This window comes from Mustela nigripes, chromosome 11 (assembly GCF_022355385.1).
Source record: "Mustela nigripes isolate SB6536 chromosome 11, MUSNIG.SB6536, whole genome shotgun sequence".
Taxonomy (NCBI): Eukaryota; Metazoa; Chordata; class Mammalia; order Carnivora; family Mustelidae; genus Mustela; species Mustela nigripes.
In genome coordinates this window covers 15,221,921-15,243,022 of record NC_081567.1, presented here as the reverse complement: position 1 = coordinate 15,243,022, position 21,102 = coordinate 15,221,921, and the positions used below count along the sequence as shown (strand labels likewise).

General features: G+C 38.1%; 1 protein-coding gene across 5 annotated transcripts in view; it reads left to right on the top strand.

The window, feature by feature from the left end:
* ZNF713 (zinc finger protein 713) overlaps nt 1–21,102 on the top strand; it is a 38,641-nt gene that overhangs the window by 6,521 nt on the left and 11,018 nt on the right. For 2 of the 5 annotated variants that reach the window (XM_059414792.1, XM_059414791.1), the window contains exons 2-4: nt 4,412–4,500; nt 19,499–19,625; nt 19,961–20,053. In XM_059414792.1, coding sequence (XP_059270775.1) covers nt 4,414–4,500; nt 19,499–19,625; nt 19,961–20,053 — 307 coding nt within the window. In that variant the 5' untranslated portion in view covers nt 4,412–4,413. The remainder of the gene's footprint in view (nt 1–4,411; nt 4,501–19,498; nt 19,626–19,960; nt 20,054–21,102) is intronic. The other 3 variants (XM_059414795.1, XM_059414794.1, XM_059414793.1) reach the window with 2 other exon arrangements.

Sequence of the window (21,102 nt, the reverse complement as noted above, 5' to 3'; positions counted from 1 at the left end):
GAAAGAAATGGCAAAGAAAAAGACTAATCCAAATAACGTCAGGAAACACTATCTTGGTTGGATACTTATAACTGAAGACAAAGAGAACTCTATATAAATGCTGTAATCAAGTTAATAAATGTGTTTCTCACAGGGATATGAGTTAATTCTGAAACTATGTATGTACTAAAATTGAACAAATAAGTAAATGAACTAAGAGTCAACAATTTTTTTATGGTTGAAGAAGTTACCAATGAGGAAAGGAGGAAGACTAAAATGAGCCCTTGAGGTACTGGATTGGAATCAGAGGTGTTAGTATGAACTCATGGCATTTGATACATAGAAGATCCAATAGAAGTATGTATATGTATGATTAATATGCATACATATATATCTCTTCTATCTCTGCTAGAGGACCTAGAAGCAATGATACCCCAGTTCCAGTGAACACACCTAGTACCCAGATCTTTGTTTCTAAGCATTTCTCCAATAAAAGGAACTGTTTCTTTGGATGGGTAGTTGATTTCCAGGGCCAGGGAGGGATAATACAAGAGCCTAAAACATCTTATGGTGCCAGAAAGTGTTCAGAATAGGATAGAGGCTGATCAAAATAACATAGGAGACTTCTACTAGCCAAACCCAAAACAACTTATACAATAAGTAATGATAATCCTGGGGTTTATAAATCAAAATAAATATTCATGAGTTCATAGAGATATAAATTAGTAAATAAATGATAAGAGATAAAGAGCAGCTTTTCCTTACCGAAAAAATCCAATTAATAAATTAGTGGTAAAGAGAGAAATAGAGAAATCACCATTAGGCAAACACCATATTACTGATTGTTGAGGACAAGATACACTGATGGATGCTAAAATTAGTGGGTTTCATACATGATCTCACTCATATGTGGAATTCAAAAAGAAAATAGATGAACATATGGAAGAGGAGAAAGGAAAAAAGGAGAGAGGGAAAGCAAGCCATAAGTGACTCTTAAAGACAAAAAACAAACTGAGGTTTGATGGAGGTATGTGGGTGGGGGAATGAGTATTAAAGAGGGCAGTTAATGTGAGGAGCACCGGGTGTTGTATGTAAGTAATGAATCACTGAATCCTACTCCAGAAACCAATATTGCACTATATGTTAACTTAAGAAAATTTTAAATAAATAAAACTTAAGGCAAGCTATAAAAATAAAATTAGTGGGTTTGAGAAAAATCCAGATATTTTTATAATCTTCAAGCATCTCCCCAAAGATATTTATTAGCTATGAAGGGAAAGATAGTAGCTTCACACTGAATTAGTGGGGTAAACCCCACCTTAACCCAGTGATAAAGGTTAACATTATCATTAATGAGGCATATCAACATCATAAACCCATTAATATCATGCACTAAGAAAGAGATAAAATCACTTCTGTGATATTCCTCCCAAAAATACTTAACTTCTTTCCAATCATGAGAAAACAGACAAACCCAAATTAAGGGACCCTACAAAATAACTCCTCAGTATTCTTCATAGTAAGCTTATGAAAGGCTGAGGAACTTACAGATTGGAGAAGAAAAAGGGGGAAAAAAGCAACTAGAGATCCTGGATCAGAGAAAAAATACTAGTGGAGAAACCATTAAATTTTGATTAGTTTGATTTAATAGTATTGTACCAACTTAAATTCCTGGTTTTGATCATTGTACCCTGGTCATATAGAACATTAACATTAGTACAAGTAGGGTGAATGGTATGTGGGAATTGTGTCCTGCTTTTGCAACTTTACTGTAAGTCTAAGATTGGTTCAAAATAAAAAATTAAAAAATAGAAAACACCAGAATCCTTTCATTTACTCACTTAGCAAATATTATTGAGTACCTACTTTGAGCCACATACAGAGAGCATTCAAAGTAGAATAATAAATAAGACAATAGGTTCCTGCCTTCATGGAAGCTAACATCACACAAGGGTGAGGTATAAATAAAAATGACTATACAAATAATTACAATGATAAGAAAGTGCTAGCAAAAACAGGAAGGTGTAAATGTGGAACCTCACTTGGTCTGTGATATAAAAATCTTCCTTGATTTAAGCTGAGATCTAAAGGAAGAGTAGGTATTATCTGGAGAGGAGGGGCAGGGGAGATATACCATACATGGCACACTTAAGGACTTAAAAGCAGAACAGTGTAAATGAATCCTCAAAAACAAACAGGAGAGTGGCTTGAGAAGTCAGGGAAAAGGTCATAAGATTTTTTATGGCTTTGTACTCCAATCTAAGAACTGTAGGGAGGTACTAAAGAATTTCAAAGTGAGGTACTGATGTGATCAGGTTTGTATACTTTACAAGTAAAGATGACTTTACTTCATCTGTGGAGGGAACAAAATTAGATACTGGAAAATCTTAAGGAACAACAATATGTAAACGGTAAGCAGAGGAAAAGGACTAGCGCATAGCTCACTGAGAAAGACTGGACATAAAGCAAAGCACAGTTGTCAGCAGTGTCAGATACTCATCAGAGCCCAAAAAGCAATGAACTCCAATGCTTGAACATAAGAGGTTTTGGTATTCCTAACCAGAGCAATTTCAGTGCCGTGCTGATGCCAGAACAGAAGAAAGGTCACAGATAATTGAAAAATAAGTCAGTAATGGAGAAGTAGAGACAAGTATTGACAATCCTTTGAAGAGTTGTAGCTTTGAAAAAAGAATGAATGGTAGTTAGAAATGGGCACATAACCAGTGAAAGTTTTTAATGTTGGGAGATATAGTAAAAGGTTTTAAATTATGGCAGGAAGGAGTCAATAAAAACGACAGATAAAGTTGAAGACAGAAGAATGAGAAGTTATGTACTAGATTCAGGTCTGTAGGAGGCTGGAGAGAATGGTCTGATTCCAGGGAAGAAATAACTTTTTAATGCAATCCATGGACCAAGAATAACCTCCTCCCCAGAGATGCTATTTCATAATGTCTGGAGTAAGACCAGTGAATCTGCTTTTCAGCAAATGGTATGATTCAAGTGATCTTCAGACCACACTTTGATAAACACTGCTTTTTCCTATTTTTCCCTTACATTGAGCCACTCCTGCCTTCACTTCCTTACCCATCCATCCAATTCAGAACCTAAGGTCTCCTGATTCATAGTGTAGTGTTTTATAAGGTAAGAAAGACTTCAAAAGTGCTGTGGTACTAGAAGTAGGTGCCTGAAGTAGAATGAAGATGAAAATCATTGGCATTGAAGAAGTTAAGGAAATGAGAGGCTCTCACAGTTGTTCTGAATCCCTGCTTGCATCAGAATCATTTGTCAGGCACTTAAAAAAAATGTGTAAAGGCCAGACTTCACCTCAACAGATTCTGGTTTAGTATCTCTTGGGTGGAGCCTGGGCATTTATACATTTACATATGTATAACTTAAAATCTGGACTGAGTCTAATGCATGGCCCAGATTGAGAACTACTACATGAGTTTTTCACATGGTTGATAAATTCACTTAGATTTTTAGAAGAGCTTGGAGGAAAAAGAGTGTTAAGCCCAAAATCACTCTTTATCTGAATTGATTATAATTCTGATATTCCTTAGGCAATCAAGGGAATTGTTACTTTCCAAGCCATTGTGGTTAGTTATTTGAAAAAAAGCCTGTGGTAATCCCACAGGCTTCTCTGGAAAAGTCTATGTGTGTATTGTATGAAAAATTGCACACAGTTTGGGGGTGGGAAGTGGTTGGTTTTTAGGAGTTTTCTGTGTGTATCTTTCCAATACAGGAATTAAAAGGGAAATTATGAGAGAAGGGGAATCAGATTTTAAAATGGTAGAGAACAAGTACTAAGAAGGAAACATAGAGAATGAGTACTAAAAAGAACTTCAGAGATTAGGCCCTCAACATATGTTTTCTGTATCAACTCATCTCAGTGGTTGTCATCTCCTACTTAGAATTACTTAGAGACTTTAGAATTTAAAATGCTGTTTCCCAGGCCCATCCTAGACCAATTTGGATAATACCGGATTTACCCAAATCTCTGGGCTAGAGGGGTAATGGGTATTAAGGAGAGCACTTGCTACAATGACCACTGGGTGTTTTATGTAAGTGATGAATCACTGAATTCCACTCCTGAAACAAATATTTCTCTATATGTTAACTAACTAGAATTTAAATTAAAACAAAAACAAAAAGCAAAGCTCTGGGAATAGGGGCTGAGCACTAGCATTTTTTAAAAATCCCCCAGGTGTGTAGTCAGGGCAAAGCACCACTGAGCTTTCTTGAGCTTCTCATATGCTGCAATAAGAGAAAGTCCTACACTGAATTCCTCAATAAGTTATCCAGCCTTTGAGCTTATGTCTTAGAAGGCTTCTCTCTAAACTGTCTGCCATTCTGACAGGAAGCAAAAATTGCAAGTTAGTTTCAGCATTAATATCATATATTTACCAGATGCTCCTTTTTTTCTTTTTCCCAGTTATGCCCTCTCACAATGCTATACTTTCCCAAGGGGGGAACATGGAGGAGAAAGAAATGAGTAATGGATCACAGATAGTCAGGTCTCAGGTAAGTTCAGTTTTACTCTCTGGAATGCTGTTATAGTTCTAAGAATATGGGCCCTTTTATTTTTCAATTTTCAGAAGTGAATCCAGAGCCCTTCAGACTCTTGGGACAGATGATAATTTCTATAGGCTGGTTCTCATTCACCTTATATACCCTTTATAGTTCTTCTATCCTTCCAGCATTTTTAGCAGATCTTGAGCTCATGTCTGTGTTAGATATTATAAAAGAAGCAAAAGAAACTATAGACTATCTTTTAATCACCCATCACTTAACTCACCAGACTTAACAACACACGCATTCTCTCTGTAAAAAATCAATGATGCCCAGCTAATGGCATTATTAAACATGCCTGAGGACATCTTCCAGGAGCTAGTGTTTATCAAGAATCTCTTGTACCTCTGCAAAACCTGTTTAAGCCTCTTGTTACTGTTCTATAATTTAAGTATTATATAAGCTGATGAGGTATAATTATGACAAGGAGTTGTTTCTGTGAAAAGTAGTTGAATACTTTGGAAAGACCTTATAAATGTCCATCACTTTTTTAAAAATTGCTGTCAAATTATGTGTAAACAAACTGTGACACACTGAAGGAAAATCATAAAAATCTTAGAGGATTCTATACCTATATAATTTCCCAAGTGTCACTTGTTGCATTTTACTGAAACAGAAGCTGACTGATGCATTATGGATATGGACACTTAATCATTAAAATCACTCAGAAAAGGCTTAGTTTCACATCAAAAGATGAGCACATAAATATACAATTATATATTTCAAATTTAAATGTTTAAGATGCCTTCTATGGATCTCAAGTTTAACCGGCTTTTCAGCTTAATACACCAGATACCAATATCAATTGGTATATATTTAAGAAGTTAAAAGGCCACCATTGTTGAAATGAAGGGAGGGAAAGAACGACTTGAGATAAACTTGGGGAAGAAGGCAGGGCCTGCGTACACAGGGCCTTGTGGCCCTGAAGAAAAGCTTTGTTTTTATTCCAAATGCACTAGAAAGCCTTGGAAGAAAGGTAAATGGGATAGTAAAATAATAATTAACTGAATTCTACTTTAAAAGTCACTCAGGTGTGGCTTGCCTATGTGACTCATTTGATTAAGTGCCCAACTCTTGGTTCTGGCTCAGGTCGTGATCTTGCATTCGTGGGATCAAGGCCTTCATTGGGCTCTGTGCTCAACCTGGAGTCTCCTTCAGATTCTCTTTCCCTCTCCCTCCTGCTCTCTCTCTCAAATAAGTAAATTAAATCTTTAAAAAAAAAAAATCACCCAGGTGTGTGGTATATGACAAGTGAATTTGTGAGCAGCAAGAAAGGAAGGAGGAGAAATCTGCTTCGGAAGCTACTGCCATATAGTATATGATAGAAAATAACAGCTTAAAACTAGAAAGTGAAGAAAAATAGGTAGATTTGAGGGCTTTTCTTTGAAAACTGCAGAGATTAGCAAGAGTGGTAAAGACAAAGGGAAAAAAAAGGTGATTTCAAAAAGATGTAGCCCAGGAAGTGGTAGGGTAATGGTGAATCAGATCATGTCACTGCTCTGCTCAAAATGCATGGCTCCCATTTCACTCAGATTAAAAGTCAAAGTCTTTATGGCCTAAACATTCCTACGGAATCTGGGCCTGTTACCGCCCTAACTTAATCCTTTACTTTTCTACCCCTTTTCTATCTTTTAACCACAGTGGCTACATTCTTCTTCCTTGAACACGCCACACACACTGTTGCCTTCGGGCCCTTGTACTGCTAACTTTGCAAGTCTTTTATCAAATGTCACTTCTCTAGTAACATCTTTCCTGACCACCCTATGTAAAATTGCAGTGCCTCACCCCTCACATTGTCAGTACCTCTTACTCTACTCTTATCTTCTAACATAATGTATAATTTACCCAGTTATCATATTTTTTGTCTACTTTCCACTGCTACAATATAAGTTTCATAAGAGTGGGGGAATGTTAGTCTTTTTCTTTCCCCACTTGTATATCTCAAGCACCATGATTGTCACTTAGGAAGTACTGAGGATTTGTTGAACAAATGGGAATTAGTGTATTACAAAGACTGCATCTCAAACCAGTGGTGAAAAGTTAGTTTATTCAGTGATTGATGATGACATTTCTGGGGAACCATCTAGAAAAAGGTAAAGTTGAATCCATAGCTCATACTTTACATTAGGATGGTCTTCAAATGGAGCAAACATTTAAATGTGAAAAATTAAGCCATAAAAAATTTTTAAGAGGGGCACCTAAGTGGCTTAGTCAGTTAAATGTCTGCCTTCGCCTCAGGTCATTATCCCAGTGCCCTGGGATTGAGTCCCGCATCCAGCTCCCTGCTCAGCAGGAGAATCTGCTTCTCCCTTTCCCTCTGCTCCTACCACAGCTTGTGCTCGCTTTCTATCTCTCTCTCTCTCTCACTCTCTCTCTCTCAAATAAATAAAAATCTTTAAAAAAATTTTTTTTCAAGAAAAAAATGGAAGATGTAAGACCACATACCATAAAACTCCTGGAAGAAAATAAAGGTGATAAGCTCCTTGGCATCAGTCTTAGTGATATTTTGGGGGATCTGACTCCAGAAGCAATGGCTACAAAAGCAAAAATAAACAAATGGGACTCCACCAAACTGAAAGGCTTCTTTCTGCACAGGGATATAAACCATCAACGAAATAAAAAAGGAACCTATTGAGTGGGAGAAGATATTTGCAATCACATATCAGATAAAGGGTTAATATCCAGAACATATAAAGAACTCATATAGGTCAGTAACAAAAAAAGCAAAAATGAGCAGAGGATCTGAATAAACATTTTTCTAAAGAACATATACAGAAGGCCAATGAGAAGGTGCTCAACATCACTAATCATCAGGGAAATGAAAGCCAAAACCACAATGAGATATTACCTCACGCTAGTCAGAATGACTATTACCAAAAAGACAAAAGTTAACAAGTATTGGCAAGGCTATACAGTTGTTGGTGAGATTGTTGGTGGGAATGTAAATTAGTGTAGCCACTGTGGATAAAAGTGTCGAGGCTGTTCAAAAATCAAAAAATAGAACTACCATATAATCCCCCAATTCCGCTTCTGGGTATATGTATGAAGAAAACAAAAACACAAATTCAGAAAGGTATATGCACCCCTGTGTTCTTTGCAGCATCATTTATAATAGCCAAGATGTGGAATCAACCTAAATGTCCATCAGTGGATGAATGGATAAAGAAGATGCAGTGTGGGGGCGCCTGGGTGGCTCAGTGGGCTAAGCCACTGCCTTCAGCTCAGGTCATGATCTCAGGGTCCTGGGATCGAGCCCCAAGTCAGGCTGTCTGCTCAGCAGGGAGCCTGCTTCCTCCTCTCTCTCTGCCTGCCTCTCTGCCTGCTTGTGATCTCTCTCTCTCTCTCTCTGTCAAATAAATAAATAAATAATCTTTACAAAAAGAAGATGCAGTGTGTGTGTGTGTACACAATGGAATACTATTTGGCCATAAAAAGGAATGCACTCTGAGAGAAGTTAAGATGGTAGAGTAGTAGGGGGACTCTGAGCTTGCCTCAGCCCTCAAACACAGCTAGATCAAATCATTGTGAACAACCAGAAATCAATCTGGGGATTAAGAAAACAATCTGGATAACTGGAGGGAGTGAACATGGGAGATGTGAGATTCAGAGCCAGGAATTGGTGGAGAAGAAGGGGGGGGGGACCCTTTTTGTGGAGCAAAGTAAGGGACAGAGGGAAAGTGGGAGAGAGGATATGTAGGGTTTGCACAATACACCATGGTGAGGTCATCCCCTGGGTCATACTAGAAGAGATCACCCCCAATCCTGGAGTACATTTGGAATAGGATATTTTGCCTCTCTAAGGACAAAGGGCCCACAGAACAGCCATTCACCAGCAAAGACAGAAGCATGGGCAGACCTGGTCACAGCTTTTCAATGTGCATTGCAATAGACTCCAACCATGGTGCATGCATCATGTGACTGCTTTTCTGATACACAACAGTGCGAGGTGCACCAAGAGCCTCTCCTCCAGGGGAGGGAAGCAGGTTAGAGCCTTGCCAGGCCCTTTAAGATTTGGAGTTTTGAATCCCAACCACCAGCCAGACATTAAAAAAAAAGGAGAACTGACACCAGGCATGCCAACAGCTGGGCACAGACAAGTTAAGGGCAGCAATCTGACCAAAGCCTAAAACACAGGAGATTGTTCCCTTTTCCATAAGGGCCTCCTAAACAGTGGCAGCCCCTGGCTCCCCTCCCCAAACAGAGAGGAAGGCACCATTTTCCACCACCCCCCACCCTGCTGACAGTACCATCAGACTTCAAAGAGAAACACAGCACCTCCAATGGCGGCTAGATTCCTTACACCAAAGCCTGTCCCCTGCTCCTGGCAGGGATATCTTTGCAAAGGCAAGTCTAACTGTGAGCCAGTGCAGCTGGCCTCTCCCTCAGATCAACACAGGCACTCCGGAATGTACCAGGTCTGATGGAGTGCTCCAAAGCATCAGCATCAGTTCTGGTGGATCTGGGACCAGGCTTTCTTTCTTTTACCCTTTTTTTTTATATATAATCTTTATTTTGTGTTTGGATTTAGGCTTATAGTTTTTTATTGTTTGCTTCCTTTTCTTGTTTTTTAGATCAGACTTATTTCTTTTTCTTTTTTCCCTTCTTTCTTTCTTAATCTTTGGTACAGTTTTTTGTTTGTTTCCTTTTATATTCCCTTTCCTTTCCTCCTTTATTGGATCAGACTCTTTTTTACCCCAGGCTTATCTTTTTTTTTTTTTTTAAAGATTTTATTTATTTATTTATTTATTTATTTATTTATTTGACAGAGAGAGACAGGGAGGGAAGGAACAGAAGCAGGAGGAGTAGGAGAGGGAAAAGCAGACTTATCTTAACAAACAAATCAAAGCACACATAATTGAAGAGCCAGATACTCCCAACTGCAAGCAAGGAGGAACTCTGTAGAGGACTGACCTGAGGGAAAGAGCAGCCAAAACACAATAGCAGAATGCACAGAGCATACACCAAAAACACTTCCAGAAGCACCAGGTTGTGGACAGTGTAGGACCCCTTCTTAATACAGTATTACTCTCGGGAGCAGGAAACATAACAAGCTTTCATAACACACAAAAGACAGAAACCTGGACGTAATTACAAGATGGAGGAATTCTCCCCAAAAGAAAGATCAAGAAGAAATCGCAGCCAGGAATTTGCTCAAAACAGAAATAAGCAATAAAGCTGAACAAGAATTTAGACCAACAGTCATAAAAATACTAGCTGGGCTTGAAAGAAGCATAGACGATTCCAGAGAAACCGTGGCTGAAGAGATAAAAGACCTAGAAAATAGGCCAAAATAAAAAATGCTATAACGGACATGCAAAACTGACTGGATGTAATAACAATGAGGATGGAAGAAGAGGATCAATAGGTGGGGTGATAAGATAAAATTATGGAAAATAATGAAGCTCAAGAAGAGGGAAAGAAAACTATTAGATCATTAAGACAGACTTAGAGAACTCAGCTATTCCACAAAGCACAATAATATCTATATCATAGGAGTTCCAAAAGAAGAAGAGCAGGAAAGAGGGGCAGAAGGCCTATTTGAACAAAGCTGAAAAATTCCCTTCTGAGGAAGGAAACAGGCATTCAGTCCAGGAGGCACAGAGAATTCCCCTCAAAAATCAACAAACAGGGGTCCACACCAAGACATATCATGGTGAAACTTGCAAAATACAAAGGTAATGAGAATTCCAAAACAACTTGAGACAAAAGGTCCTTAGCCAAATGACTTAACAGCAGATCTGACCACAGAAACTTGGCAGACCAGAAAAGAATGGCATGATATATTCAGTGTGCTAAATGAGAAAAATATACAGCCAAGAATACTTTATCCAAAAGGTTAATTTATTCAGATTAGAAGGAGAGATAAAAAAATTTCCAAGACAAGCAAAAACTAAAGTTGTTCAAGAACACTAAACCAGCTCTGCAAGAAATACTAAAGGGGACCCTTTGAGCACAAGAGAGAGACCAAAAGCAACAAAGACTGGAAGGAAAGAGAAATCTACAAGAACAGTGACTTTTACAGGTAATACAGTACCCTAAATTCATATCTATCAGTAATTACTCTGAATATAAATGGACTAAATGCTCCAATCAAAAGACATAGGAATTCAAAAAGGATTAAAAAAAAAAAAAAAAGATCCATTACTCTGCTGCTTACGAGAGACTCATTTTAGACTGAAAGTCCCCTCCAGATTAAAAGTGGCAGGTACAGAAACATCTGTCACCCTAATGGACATCAAAAGAAAGCTGGAGTAGTAATCCTTATCTCAGACAAACTAGATTTTAAACCAGACTGTAATAAGAGATGCAGAAGGGCACTGTATCATAACAAAGGGGTACATCCAACAAGAAGATATAACCATTATAAATATTTATGTACCCAACCTTGAAGAAGCCAAATATATAAATCAGTTAATAACAAGCTTAGGGGCACCTGGGTGGCTCAGTGGGTTAAGCCTCTGCCTTCAGCTCAGGTCATGATTTCAGGGTCCTGGGATCAAGCCCTGCACCGGGCTCCCTGCTTGGCAGGGAACCTGCTTCCCCCTCCCTCTCTGCCTACTTGTGATCTCTCTCTCTCTCTCTCTCTCTGTGTGTGTCAAATAAATAAAGTCTTAAAAAGTTACAAGTTTAAAACTGAGGGTTGTTGGGGAGAGGGGGGTTGGGAGAAGGGGGGTGGCATTATGGACATTGGGGAGGGTATGTGCTATGGTGAGTGCTGTGGAGAGTGTAAACCTGGCAATTCACAGACCTGTACCCCGGGGGTTAAAAATATATTATATGTTTATAAAAAATTTAAAAAAAATAACAAGTTTAAAGAAACTCATTGATAATAATACAATAATAGGGGACTTTAACACCCCATTAATAGCAATGGAGAGATCATCTAAGCAGAAGATCAACAAAGAAACAAGAGCTTTGAAAAACACTCTGGACCAGATGGACTTAACAGACATATTCAGAGTATTTCATCCTAAAGCAGCAGAATACACATTCTTTTTGAGTGCATATGGAACATTCTCCAGAATAGATGGTATACTGGGTCACAAATCAGGCCTCAACCCAGACAAAAAGGTTGAGATCATACCAGACATATTTTCAGACCACCACACTATGAAACTTGAAGTCAACCCTCCTAAAAAATTTGGAAAGACCACAAATACATGGAGGTCAGGGAACATCCTACTTAAGAATGAATGGGTTAACCAAGAAATTAAAGAAGAAATTTTTAAAATACATGGGAACAAATGAAAATGAAGACACAATAGTCGAAAATCTTTGGGATGTAGCAAAGGCAGCCTTGAGAGGGAAGTATATAGCAATCCAGGCCTTTCTCAAGAAACAAAAAAGTCTCAAATATACAACCTAACCTTACACCTAAAGAAGCTGGAGAAAATACAGCAAATAAAGCCTAAGTCCAGCAGTACGAAAATAATTAAGATTAGAGCAGAAATAAATTATAGTGAAATAAAAAAAGAATAGAACAGATCAATGAAACTAGGAGCTAATTCTTTGAAAGAATTAACAAAATTGTTAAACGCCTAGCCACACTTAACAAAAAGAAAAGCACCCAAATAGATAAAATCATGAATGAAAGAAGAGAGATTGGGGCGCCTGGGTGGCTCAGTGGGTTAAAGCCTCTGCCTTTGGCTCAGGGTGTGATCCCAGGATCCTGGGATCAAGCCCCACATTGGGCTCTCTGCTTGGCAGGGAGCCTGCTTCCTCCTCTCTTTCTGCCTGCCTCTCTACCTACTTGTGATCTCTCTCTGTCAAATAAATAAATAAAATCTTTAAAAAAAAAAAAAAGAGAAAGAAAGAAAGAAGAGAGATCACAACCAACACAGCAGAAATACAAACAATTTTAAGAGAATATATGAAAAGTTATATGCCAACAAGTGGGGCGATCTCAAAGAAATGTGGATGCATTTCTAGAAATATATGAACACCAAAAGTGAAACAGGAAGATATAGAAAACCTGAACAGACCCATAACCAGCAAAGAAATTGAAGCAGTAATCAAAAATCTCCCAACAAACAAAAGTACAGGGCCAGACTGCATCCCAGGGGAATTCCACCCAACATTTAAAGAAGAATTAATCTATTCCCTGAGCTGTTTAACAAAATACAAATGGAAGGAAAATTTCCAAGCTCATTCTATGAGTCCAGCATTACCTTGATTCCAAAACTAGACAATAGCCAATAGCCCTGATGAACATGTACACAAAAGTTCTCAATAAGATACCAGCAATAGGATTCGACAGTACATTAAAAGAATTATTCACCACAACCAAATGGGATTTATCTCTGGGCTACCGGGGTGGTTCAACATCTGTAAATCAATCAATTTGATACACCACATTAATAAAAGAAAGGATAAGAACCGTATGATTCCGCTCAGTAAATGCAGAAAAAGCATTTGACAAAATACAGCATTCTTTCTTGATAAAAACCCTCGAGAAAGTAGAGGTAGAAAGAACATACCTCAACATCGTAAAAGCTATATACAAAAGACCCACAGCAAATACCATCCTCAATGGGTAAAAACTGAGAGCTTTCCCCCTAAGGTCAGAAATACGACAGAGATACCACTTTCACCACTATTCAACATAGTATTGGAAATCCTAACCTCAGCAATAGGATGACACAAAGAAATAAAAGTCATCCAAATCACCCAAGAAAAAACCAAGCTTTCACTCTTCGCAGACACTCTATATAGAAAACCCAAAAGATTTCATTTAAAAAGTGCTAGAACTAGCAATGGCCATGGTCGCCAAACTGTGGAAAGAACCAAGATGCCCTTCAACAGACGAATGGATAAGGAAGATGTGGTCCATATACACTATGGAGTATTATGCATCCATCAGAAAGGATGAATACCCAACATGGATAGGACTGGAAGAGATTCTGCTGAGTGAAATAAGTCAAGCAGAGAGAGTCAATTATCATATGGTTTCACTTATGTGTGGAGCATAATAAATAGCATGGAGAACAAGGGGAGATGGAGAGGAGAAGGGAATTGAGGGAAGTTGGAAGGGGAGGTGAACCATGAGAGACTATGGACTCTGAAAAACAATCTGAAGGTTTTGAAGGGGTGGGGGGTGGGAGGTTGGGGGAACCAGGTGGTGGGTATTGGAGAGGGCACGGATTGCATGGAGCACTGGGTGTGGTGCAAAAACAATGAATATTGTTATGCTGAAAATTTAAAAAAAAATTTTTTTAAGTGCTAGAACTGATACAGAAATTCAGTAAAGTAGCAGGATATAAAATCAATACTCAGAAGTCAGTTGCATTTCTATATACCAACAATGAAGCAGCAGAAAGAGAAATCAAGCAATTGATCCCATTTACAATCACACCCCAAACCATAAGATACCTAGGAATAAACCTAGCCAAAGAGGTAAAAAGATCTGTACTCTGAAAACTATGAAACACTTATGAATCATGAAACTGAGGAAGGCACAAAGAAATGGAAAAACATTCTATGCTATGGACTGGAAGAACAAATACTGTTAAAATGTCTATGTTACGGGGCGCCTGGGTGGCTCAGTGGGTTAGGCCGCTGCCTTTGGCTCAGGTCATGATCTCAGGGTGCTGGGATCGAGTCCCACGTCGGGCTCTCTGCTTAGCAGGGAGCCTGCTTCCTCCTCTCTCTCTCTCTCTGCCTGCCTCTCTGCCTACTTGTGATCTCTCTCTGTCAAATAAATAAAATCTTTAAAAAAAAATGTCTATGTTACAAGAAGATGTTGTTTATATATACAGTGGTATATTACTCAGCCATCAAAAAGCATGAATACCCATGATTTCCACTGATATAGATGGAACCAGAAGGGATTATGCGAAGTGAAATAAGTCAAGCAGAGAAAGACAATTATCATATGGTTTCACTCATATGTGGAACATAAGGAATAGTGCAGTGGACCACAAGGGAAGGGAGGGAAAACTGAATGGGAAGAAATCAGAGAGGGAGACAAACCATGGAGACTCTGGACTCCAGGAATCAAACTAAGTGTTACAGAAGTGAGTGGGGTAAGGAGATAGGGTAAGTGAGTGATCGGTATTAAGGAGAGGACATGTGGTGATGAGCACTGAGTATTATACAGAACTAATGAATCATTGAACACTGCATCTCAAAAACTTAAGATGTACTATATGTTAGCTAATTGAATGTAATAAAAAAGTGGAAAAAAAATGTCTATGCTACCCAAAGCAATCTATATATCCAAAGCGATCCCTATCAAAATACTATCAACAGTTTTCAAAGAGCCAGAACAAACAACCGTAAAATTTGTATGGAATCAGAAAAGACCCTGAATAGCTAAAGTAATGTTGAAAAAGAAAATCAAAGCTGAGAGCATCATAATGGTGGATTTTAAATTCTGTTACAAAGCTTTAATCATCAAGGCAGTATGGTACTAGCACAAAAACAGACACATAGTTTAGTGGAAAAGAATAGAGAAGCAAAAATGGACCCAAAATTGTATGGCCAGCTAATCTTCAACAAAAGAGAAAAGAATATCCAATGGAAAAAAGACCATCTCTTCAACAAATGGTGTTGGGAAAATGGACAGCAACATGCAGAAGAATGAAACCAAACCACTTTCTTATACCACATTCTAAAATAAATTCAAAATGGATGAAAGACCTAAATGTGATACAGGAAACCATCAAAATCCTAGAGAACACAGGCAGCAACCTCTTTGACCTCAGCTGTAGCAACTTCTTACTCAACATCACCACAGGAAAGGGAAATGCAAAAAAAAGTGAACTATTGAGAGTTCAAGATAAAAAGCTTCTGCACAGTAAAGGAAACAATCCACAAAAGTAAAAGGCAGCCTACAGAATGGGAGAAGATATTTGCAAACAACGTTCCTGATAAAGGGTTAATATCCAAAATCTATAAAGAACCCATTAGGGCACCTGGGTGGCTCAGTGGGTTAAAGCCTCTGCCTTTGGCTCAGGTCATGATCCCAGAGTCCTGGGATCGAGCCCCGCATCAGGCTCTCTGCTCCGTAGGGAGCCTGCTTCCTCCTCTCTCTCTGCCTGCCTTTCTGCCTACTTGTGATCTCTGTCAAATAAATAAATAAAATCTTAAAAAAAAATAACCTATAAATTCAACACCCCAAAAAAACCCAGATAACCCAATTAAGAAATGGACAGAAGATATGAATAGACACTTTTCCAAAAAAAGACATCCTGATGGCTAATGGACACATGAAAATATGCTCAACATCACTCATTATCAGGGAAATACAAATCAAAACCATTATGAGATACCACCTCACAACTGTCAGGATGGGTAAATTAAACAACACAAGAAACAACAGGTGTTAGTGAGGATGTGGAGAAAGGGGAACCCTTTTGCACTCTTGGTCAGAATGTAAACTGGTGAAGCCACTCTGGTTAATACCGTGGAGGTTCCTCAAAATGTTAAAAATAGAACTACCCTGCAATCCAGCAGTTACACTACCAGGTACCCAAAGAATACAGAAATAGAAACTTGAAGGGACATATGCATCCCAATGCTTATAGCAGCATTATCAACAATAGTCAAACTATGGAGAGACCCCCAGTGTCCATTGACTGATGAGTGGATTAAGAAGATGTGGTATAAAATCAATGCACAGAAATCAGTTGCTTTCTTATACATTAGCAATAAAAATATAGAAAGGGAAATTAAAGAGTTGATTCCATTTATTGTAGCACCAAGAACCATAAGATACCTTGAAAGAAACCTAACCAAAGAGGTAAAGGATCTGTACTTGAGGAACTATAGAACACTCATGAAAGAAACTGAAGTTGACACAAAAAGATGGAAAACATTCCATTCTCATGGATCAGAAGAAGAAACGGTTAAAATGTCTATACTTCCCAGAGCAATGTATACTTTCAATGCCATCCCAATCAAAATTCCACCAGCATTCTTCAAAGTGCTGGAACAAACGATCCTAAAATTTGTATGGAACCAGAAAAGACCCTGAATTGCTAAGGAATTGTTGAAAAAGAAAAAACTGGGGGCATCACGTTCCCTGATTTCAAGCTATATTACAAAGTTGTGATCACCAAGACAGCTGGTACTGGAACAAAAACAGACACATAGACCAATGGAACAGAGTAGAGTCCAGATATGGACCCTCAACTCTGTGGGTAAGTAACCTTTGACAAAGCAGGAAAAAATAACCAGTGGAAAAAAGACACTCTCTTCAATAAATGGTGCTGAGAATACTGGACAGCTATGTATAGAAAAATGAAACTTGACCATTCTCTCACACCATACACAAAGATAGACTCGAAATGGATGAGAGACCTCAATGTGAGGCAGGAATCTATCAAAATCCTAGAGGAGAACATAGGCAGTAACCTCTTCGACATCAGCCACAGCAACTTCTTTCAAGATATGTATCCAAAGGCAAAGGAAACAAAAGCAAAAATGAACTTTGGGGACTTCATCAAGATCAAAAGCTTTGGGGCACCTGGGTGGCTCAGTGGGTTAAGCCACTGTCTTCGGCTCAGGTCATGATCTCAGGGTCCTGGGATCGAGCCCCACATCGGACTCTCTGCTCAGCAGGGAGCCTGCTTCTTCCTCTCTCTGCCTGCCTCTCTGCCTGCTTGTGATCCCTCTCTGTCAAATAAATAAATAAAATCTTAAAAAAAAAAAAAGATCAAAAGCTTCTGCACAGCAGAGGAAACAGTCCACAAAACAAAGAGGCAACCCATGGAATGGAAGAATATATTTGCAAATGATAGACAAAGGGCTATATCCAAGATCTGTAAAGAACTCCTCAAACTTAACACCCAAAAAACTGATAAGGATGTCAAAACATGGGTAGAAGACATGAACAGACACTTCTCCAAAGAAGACATACAAATGGCTAACAGACCCATGAAAAAATGTTCATCATCATTAGCCATCATAGAGATTCAAATCAAAACCACATTGAGATACCACCTTACATCAGTGAGAATGACCAAAATTAGTAAGACAGTAAACAACAACTGTTGGAGAGGATGTGGAGAAAGGGGAACCCTCTTACACTGTTGGTGGGAATGCAAGTTGGTGCAGCCACTTTGAAAAACAGTGTGGAGATTCCTTAAGAAATTAAAAATAGCACTACTACAATTAGTAGTACAAGTAATACAATTCATAGTATAAGTAATAGTACTACTACAATTGCACTACTGGGTATTTACCCCCAAAGATACAGATATAGCAAAAAGAAGGGCTATATGTACTCCAATGTTCATAGTTAAGTTAAAAAACAATGTATACAATACCTTGTCTTTGAGGCTAAAAAAAAAAAAAAGTGGGAGGAAATGAGAAGCCATATATTTGCGTGAAGAATTATCAGGAAATACACTGAAAACTACAAATACTGATTAGACATAAGAGCTGGATAGAGGAAAGAAGCCCAAACAATTTTTTATGAAGTACTTTTTTGTATGTTTTTATATTAATATATATTAATATTTTAATTTAAAATAGAATTCAAATAAGGATATTTTTTAAAAGAAGGAAAGAAGAGAAGAAACTGGTAACCCAAGTGCGAGATCATTAGAAGATATAGAAGGAGAGAAAAAGTCCTGATTCAAACAACCAAAAAGGAACTACAAATGCAGATACTAAAGAATGTAGACTATAAATTCCTAGTTTTCTTCAGCCTGCTACTACCCTCAAGAAGCATGGGGAAAGTAGAATGGAAATTAGAAATAAAAGTCACAAGAGGGAAAATATTAGTTTATGCAGAAAAGATACCTTTGCAGTGTGATGTAAAGAGTATAGGCTTTAGAATAAGATTGAAGAATTCCAGTTCTTGCTATTTACTAACCATATGTCTTTGGGTAAATTATTTAATTACTTTCAGCCTTGGTGATTAATTTCTAAATTCCTATGTCACTTAATTGAAATACATTTTAGAAAGATATGTTATCAAAGAATGAAAATTGATTTAAGTAAAATGCCAGTACTATACTTAAATATTGACTGTTAACTTATGGGGGAAAGCCCTTATTTATAACACCACACTTATTCTTTTTTTTTTTTTAAAGATTTTATTTATTTATTTGACAGAGAGAGATCACAAGTAGGCAGAGAGGCAGGTAGAGAGAGAAGGAGAAGCAGGCTTCCTGCTGAGCAGAGAGCCCGATGCAGGGCTCGATCCCAGGACCCTGAGACCATGTCCTGAGCCAAAGGCAGAGGCTTAACCCACTGAGCCACCCAGATGCCCTAGAACCACACTCATTCTGAAGAGTTAAGTTATTATGCCCATGAAGTTGGTGGTATTTTGGAGGGATTAGATTGTAAGGGAAGAGGGGGTGGCATATATTGGTTGTATGTTTCTGTGTTTATATGTGGGTGTCTCTTAGAACAAAATGATTGTTAAAAAGCATTAAGAAAATTTAGAGGTAACCCTTTTTTATTTGAATTTCCTAACTGTAGTGAGGAAGTCTCTTTTACTGATCCCACATTCATCATATGTCTTCTACTCTCAACCTGTTTGCCCTTTTTGATTTTTTTTATTTTTTTAACCACTGGAATATCCCCTCTCCAATTCTGTCAAGAGTTTAAAAATCTGTTAAGGTTACACAAAATCCACCAACTTGACACCTCCTTACAGTAATTCAACCAATCCTGTATTCTTTTATTTCTGAAATCTTACAACATAAATTTCCCATATGGTTTTTTAAAATTGTTTAGATGATGAGAGTCTTTCCCTTGCAAAAACTGTAAAAAGCTTAAAAGTAAACATAATTTCATACATGTTTTTATGTCTGACTTGAACACATACTAATTGTTGTTTCAAAAATTTTGACCTAGATTACTCAGAGAACCCTAAAGATTGTCACCACAACAGCTCAAACATCCTAACCTTTTCCACTGCTACACCTTTTCCCCTTCCCCTAAGGGCCCCTGTTAATACTGGTTTCTGGCTAAGCAGAGATATACTTGATATCTTCAGGACTCACTGACATTCCAGGACGTGGCTGTGAACTTCACCAGAGAAGAGTGGAACCAGCTGTACCCTGCTCAGAAGATCCTTTACCGAGATGTGATGCTGGAGAACTACAGGAATCTGGTAGCACTCGGTAAGGATGTTGTCCCTATAAAACTAGAAACCATTCTAAATGGGTTTATTCCCTTAAGTAGTGAAAATTTCCAAATCTTTTGTGAATATAGTTCAGGCCAGCACAGAATGCTAATCAGTGCCGGAGACAGGGCCTTTCTTTCTTGCTGTTTCTCCTCAGGTAAAAAGTCTTGATTTTGTTGAGTTTGAGATTGGGTAGCTTTATTTTATTGCCTTGGAAGTTTCCCCTTTCTAAATCCAGAGGCTCCAAAGACCAAAAAGGTTGGAAATGAATTCTAAGAGAAATTTTTGTTCCTAGTACAAACTTCTATGGCATACATTTTTTTCCATGAATAGGGCATCAACTTTATAAGCCAGAGGTGATCTCTCAGTTGGAGAAAGAGGAGCAGCGGGGGATGGAAAGAGACAGTGCAGTGGACGCTCACGCAGGTGAGGAGCAAGCTTTTGGGTATTTGCTGCTCAGTGAAGAGAAGCAGTCACTTCTGAAACATTCAACTGACTGTGCTCGAAGTCTTTGCCTCTGGGGTTTACAGAATACTGAGACCTTTTTAAAAATTCAGTTTATGTTTGACTTTGTTCCAAACTGGAAATGGCCCTCTAATTTTTTCCAATTACACAGATAATATATACTTATCATTAAAAAATTCACACAACAAAAAGTTAGTGTGCAGGTATTAACTCTAACATTCATGACTACTTTGATGTTGCAGATCTCCACATAGAATTTTCTGTTTCTTCATTCCTTTTCCTTTTGTTATCAAACTCTTTAAACTTGTCTAAAACCCATAGCCTCAATTTTAATTCTCTTGATTACCTTTGTGACATGACTCCTATCCTATCTGTACCATTAAAGTGGTTTTCTTGGAGATTATTACCAACTTCCTTCAGTCGAATCCAGTGGCTTTAAAAAAAAAAGTTATTGTCTCCTCTAATCTTGTTGCATTGGTTTGTGTTGCCTTTACTTTTCTTTTTAAATATGTACTAAGATTTTTTTTTTTTACTTTACTTTTTTAGAAATTTTCTTTCACTCTGGCTTGCGATGTACATGATTCTTGCCTTTTGTAGTCTGTGTCCAGTATCTCTATATGCTCCTACACTGCTTTCTCTCCCTTTTTATTCTTCTAAATGTATGTATTCCTACAGGCTTAGTGTTCTTCTCTGTAGTATATTCCTTTTAAGTAACCCTTCTATGGCATTTTCCCATTGCTGTATTTTTAGCCTCAATATTTCACCCATATAATCTTCCCAGATTTTAGATTATATTTTTGTTTATGAATGTCATACTATCATCTTAATTAAATATTTCAAAACCTGGATCTGTTGATGTTATACTCTCTCTTTAAAGCATCCATGAGGGCGCCTGGGTGGCTCAGTGGGTTAAGCTGCTGCCTTCGGCTCAGGTCATGATCTCAGGGTCCTGGGATCGAGTCCCGCATCGGGCTCTCTGCTCAGCAGGAAGCCTGCTTCCCTCTCTCTCT